This window comes from Lactuca serriola, chromosome 7 (genome assembly GCF_051521515.1).
Source record: "Lactuca serriola cultivar US96UC23 chromosome 7, Lser_US96UC23_V15, whole genome shotgun sequence".
Taxonomy (NCBI): domain Eukaryota; kingdom Viridiplantae; phylum Streptophyta; class Magnoliopsida; order Asterales; family Asteraceae; genus Lactuca; species Lactuca serriola.
This window is the reverse complement of record NC_136414.1, coordinates 35,186,500-35,192,059: the sequence shown is the minus strand read 5'-3', so window position 1 is coordinate 35,192,059 and position 5,560 is coordinate 35,186,500. Positions and strand designations below refer to the sequence as shown.

Here is a 5,560-nt window from a genome sequence, read left to right as displayed (position 1 = left end):
TCTTCTTGCACTTCTCGCATGACTTAGCTTCCTTGTTTCCTCCAAACTTCTTGCCATTAGCGTCAGCCTTCAAAAATATGATTTTCTTGTTGGGCCTTGATGATCCTTCAAACTTCCTCATTTACCATGACTCCGTTATCTCCAAAACCTTCTCTATGATTTGGGTCTCACCATCCTTGGTTTCCCAGATTGTGGCTTTCAAAGTGGTTGGCATCTTCACTATTGGACCAAAATATGATGATAGTCCACTAGCAAACTTGTTCATCTTGTAGACTTATGTTTGAACTAAAAAGGAACTAGCTTCATCTTCTCTATAAAACTTGCAACATACTCGCTGACACTCATTTTTCCCTTCTTCAAATTATGGAATTCATTGTTGATATCTAGAAAGACTTGTTTAGAATAGTACTCTCTTTTCAGATGTAGAAGAAAATCTACCCATGACATCTTATTGGCTTCTCCTTTGGTTGTAATATCAGCCAATAACTTCCACCATCTTAATACCTCAGTCTTTAGCTGTCGGACTGCAAGGACAGTCCTCTGTCTATTGCTATAATCATAACTTTCAAATACCATCTCATTCCTGGAGATCCAATCCATGACTTCTACTGGTGTTGGAGTTCCAAAACTACTTGGTGGCATGGATTCCATGAAGTCCTTGTACTAATATCCACGTCCATCATTTCCTCTATATGGTTGATTTCTTCTAACTACACGTGGCTTATCTTAACTGACCGTCCGACTATAGCTTCATTCCTCATTCTTCATTCAAATTAGGTTGCACAACAGGTTTCGTACATTCATCCCTATTCTCTTGTAGGATTTTTCTAGTCTAATCCATTTTCCGGTCTAGCATGGCTTGCATCAATTCTTGGGATGTCATCGTCAGTACAGATACATAAGCATAAACTTGTTTTAACAGGCCTTACAACAATTTATTATACTATGACCTAACAACTCCTTAAATCAGTCATCAACCCTATCCCTTCATACTGCTACCTATGATATAAAGAAATAGAGTGGGTCAAGCTTCGGGAACTTGTGAGCATATAGGGTTTTCAACCAACAATAATTAAGTTCTTAACTATATATTTCACATTAAATAATTTACCCGATTATCCATTCTAGTTATTCTCACATACTGATCCTAAAGTACTGATCTCAAGGGACCTATCCTAAGGATCATGATTAGCAATGGTTCGACCATACTGCATGGAGGATTTCTTTCGCAATATATGTCAATAAGGCAACCATGGAGGGAATATAGTACATCAAATGAACAAACAGTTTATTAACACCTACATGCTGCGAGCCTGCCAAATTTTCCACTAGACTGTCTAGAATAGTCTGTGATCGTCATTTATACTCTGATACATGACTAGTTCATCAAAAGTCAATTCCTCTCATCATCATCTCATCATCATCTCATCATTTTCATCACCCATCATTACCCATTATAATTTATATATGAAAATACTTATATAATTAAATCAAGTAAAAATCATATAATTCATCTAACACATATATCAAGTAATTTATATATATATATATATATATATATATATATATATATATATATATATATATATATATGAGTGTATGTGTGTGTAAGCTGAAATTAACTATACACTCACTTGTTAAAGTGGACAACTAGAAAGTTCGGTAGTGCTTTGTCACAACACTTAGCTTTTCCTTTGATGTGACCTTGGCTTAATTATCACTAAGTCTTAGTCCAATATTATTTGTCATTAATAATAGTGTATATTCCTAAATAATATCAAAGTCTAAATTAAGATCTATCAAGTAAGGAGAAACCAGGTAAGATCATATCGGAGGTAGAGTCTGTTTGGTATGCAATATATACTATTTGGAAATCCCACTTTAAACACCTCATAAAATCTAGCCTAGACATCACCCTCATAAGTAGATCAATTAGTATAATGGCATGTTACACTGATAAATCTTATTTAAAAACTCATAAAAATGACTTTGAATATAGTGTATCTTAACATATATAGATTTTCCTGACATAAGTCAAGAAATTGCACTAGCAGAACTCCAACCTGATAGCTACTAATACGGGACACTCAAGGACCGTAGAGCTTTGTAAAAATATCCTAAAAACAAAGAATTCTCGGGCTAAGGGAGTAGAAAATCGATAGAGATTGGTAGGAAAGGTGTAGAGTAATAAGTCAGCAATGACATCTATTTATAGGCTAAAAACAGGCTAGGGAGGCGTGTCGTGCACAATAGCGCTGCATTGTGCCCTATGGCGACATCGATCCTCCCGCCTGCTGCCACGTGTCGGTGGGCAGTGGATTGATGTTGCAGATTCTAGAAGCATGTGCGATTCCCTTTTGCACGTGACACATCTCGCAAAACTTCAAATATTGATAACTTCTTCATATAAACTCCATTTCTTATGTTCTTTATATCCAAGTGTGGCTATCAACGAGATCTAAGTTTCCATAAAACTTTGTCGGTTAATTCTCAATTTATTTTTTATTTACTATTTTAGAAGGCTTCAACTGCTAATCTCCGTTTAAAATTCATATATTTTTTCATATGACGTCTCTTCTTCACAATCTTTATATCGACGGACTCCAATTTTTGAGACCTTCAACTCTCATTTAAATTCTTTTAGGTAAAATTCAATCGATTTGAATTTCGATATCTGTGCTAACACAGTTGTATTGAAACTTCTAAAAATCATAACTTTCTCATATGATGTAAGATCTAGGCATTCTCTATATGCACACTCTTAATTTTACAATTACCACGAATTTTCTTTAGATTACCTAGGCTAATAATCAACCTATATCGGATTCACTATTTATGACACACTTTGCCGTATTGGGTTAACGCAAAACTTCTAACGATCATAACTTCTCCATACGTAGTCAGATTTTATCATTCCTTATATCCCCATAATTTTCATTACAACCACTTCAACTTTCTTCTAGGCTATTTATCCTAATTAATATTTAATTTTAATATTGTTTTGGCCCTATTTGTGAAGTTTTTACCTAATATTATATACACATAAATCACATAGATTCACACAATTTTCCTTTATTTATTTATCAAATGATTACACTTGTTGACCAACATCGGTTACATATTTTATTAATGTCTAGCGAGAAACGTGGACGTTATAAAGATATCCTACACAACTCATGACATTTGAAGTTATATGAAATGTTGACATGACAATTTGTATTAATACTTCTAGATTTTGGTGGAGTCTTATGGTTGGATTTTATTGGTGGTATGATGTTGGTTATACATAAAGAGCTGCAGAGAATGGAATTGGTAATAATATGAATGATCATTGATTATATTGGTACTGTATTTGCCGTGGATTTTAGGTCAAAATTATCTTAAGTTTTGGTATTTCAAGAACATGTTTTGACATTCTGTCTCTCATGTTGTAACTCAGCTTCACTCAATAATATGATTACGGGGATTAGACAAGATAAAATGCAACCTTTAGAAGGTACAAATAATAAAGACGTGAGACTAATGGTGTTGGATATGCACGCAAGATTATTACTTGATATGTTATGGAAAGGAATAAAATTGGCTATGATTAATCCTTCAGTTCTAGTCAGGCATTCGATGTGACATAAAACAACATTGACCATCAAGTAACACGATGTTTTTTCGTGGTTTTTAGACCATGAACTCATGAATTGTGCTCTCTCACCTACGCTTACCTACACCACCACTGTTATTTTTTTCTAACATTTTTCATATCCATTTCTAATTTCATTTCAATTCTTTTAAGCAACCATTGCAATGATTGCAACTCGATGCTTATCTGATTGACTAAAATTTTCCCTTTTTGTATTGTATATTTTGGATTACTCATAATTGGTGAAAACATATTGTTTGTTATAGGTAAACGATGAGAACTTGTAAACAAATCAAGTCCTGATGGTTATTTTGGTCATTATAGTACCCTATTTTCAAAATTTTCCAACTTTAGCATTGTAATTTGAGAAATCTTACCAATTTATAGTTTATTCTTTTCATTTTGCCCAAATTACAATATTGTACTTCACAAAGTTTTGCTACTAAAACAATGCACTTACAAATAATACCTTTTATATTCATGGTACAGGTGACGAAGAAGTTGAGAAATGTACAGATAATTATAGTAGTTAGTAGATATCATTTTTATTGAAATTCTATTGGATATTTTTGATATTAATGTTCACTATCATTGTGGTTGAAATTTTATTTGGTTTTTATTTATTGTATTGTTTTCTGAAAAAAAAAATTAATAATAAAATAAAAAACAAAAAACAAAAACAAAAAAATGGCAAGAAAAACATGTGACTAAAAGTGGTTTATGGCCTCGGTTTAATTTGTTAGATGTGACTAAAAGTAAACAATATGTATGATAAAAACAAAATACTTATGACTATTAGTGTATTCTTGTCACAAGTTTATTTATTATGTGTGACTAAAAGTAAATAATAGTCATGTGAAACGAATCTATCTGTGGCTAAATGTAATTTATGCTAAAAAATGACTGAAAGTGAACTAAATGTCAACAAAAGTCAAGAAAAAAATGTCAATAAAAGCCGACAATAGTCAATGATAAAACTAAATTGTGACGAGAAGTACTTTAAAGTGGTATTTATAAAAAATGATTGAAAAACTTATAAAATTTATATCCTATGACGGCGGATTTTACCTATAGCAACGGTTTAATGGGTTACAATCAAGACAATTATATAAACGTCACCATAACTTATCATTAAGGAAGCGACATTTCCTTACACATTGAATGGAAAAAAACATGTCATAAAATATCTATAGTACCAAAGGGCTTCTAACTCAACGGTATCAGGTGGTGCCCTCTCTCATTAAAGTCGAAGATTCAAGTCCCGTGGTGGACATAGGTGAAATTAAATGTTAGTTTAAGGGTAGATTATAATATTTGTATTTGCTTGTTCAAAAAAAAAAAATATCTATAGTGATGGTGTTTTGCGTCTCCAAAAGTCAAATTTTGAATATATATATATATATATATATATATATATATATATATATATATATATATATATATATATATATACTAACTTATAAAAGAAATCCTACTATTTTTATAAATAGGTCCAATAAAATAATATTATTTTTTTAAGACGTTCAACTCTCTAAGCGTAAAGTACAACTAATCATGAATAAAATAATATTAAATTTTAATCTGATTACCTTTGAAATCTTATGTCTTCCAAAAATTTGACCCGATCTCTTATCCAATTAAAATAAAACAAATAATCCATTATATAGGCCCTTTTATTTGTAATTTTTTTAAGCTTTATTTATTATTTATGCACTCTAATCGAAATTGACCAGTCAGTTGTAAAATCAAATACTTTGTTTAATATTAAGAAAAAATATCTATGTATGATTTATGACTAATAGAAAATTAGTATTCCATTTGTTATTCATGTTCCATGAAATATGGTTGTATTAATTTTATTATTTTTCGGTTTAAAACTTTAGATATTAAAGTGGATAATAGGATATATCCGTTTAGACTTATCTA

The 5,560-nt window shown here is 31.2% G+C and overlaps 1 protein-coding gene across 1 annotated transcript; it reads right to left on the bottom strand.

Annotated features, from left to right (window-relative positions):
- Window positions 1-285: 285 nt before the first annotated feature.
- LOC145063876 (uncharacterized) lies at window positions 286-651 on the bottom strand. Its single transcript, XM_079011444.1, has one exon. It carries the CDS (start codon window positions 649-651, stop codon window positions 286-288), a length of 366 nt encoding a protein of 121 aa, XP_078867570.1.
- Window positions 652-5,560: the final 4,909 nt, after the last annotated feature.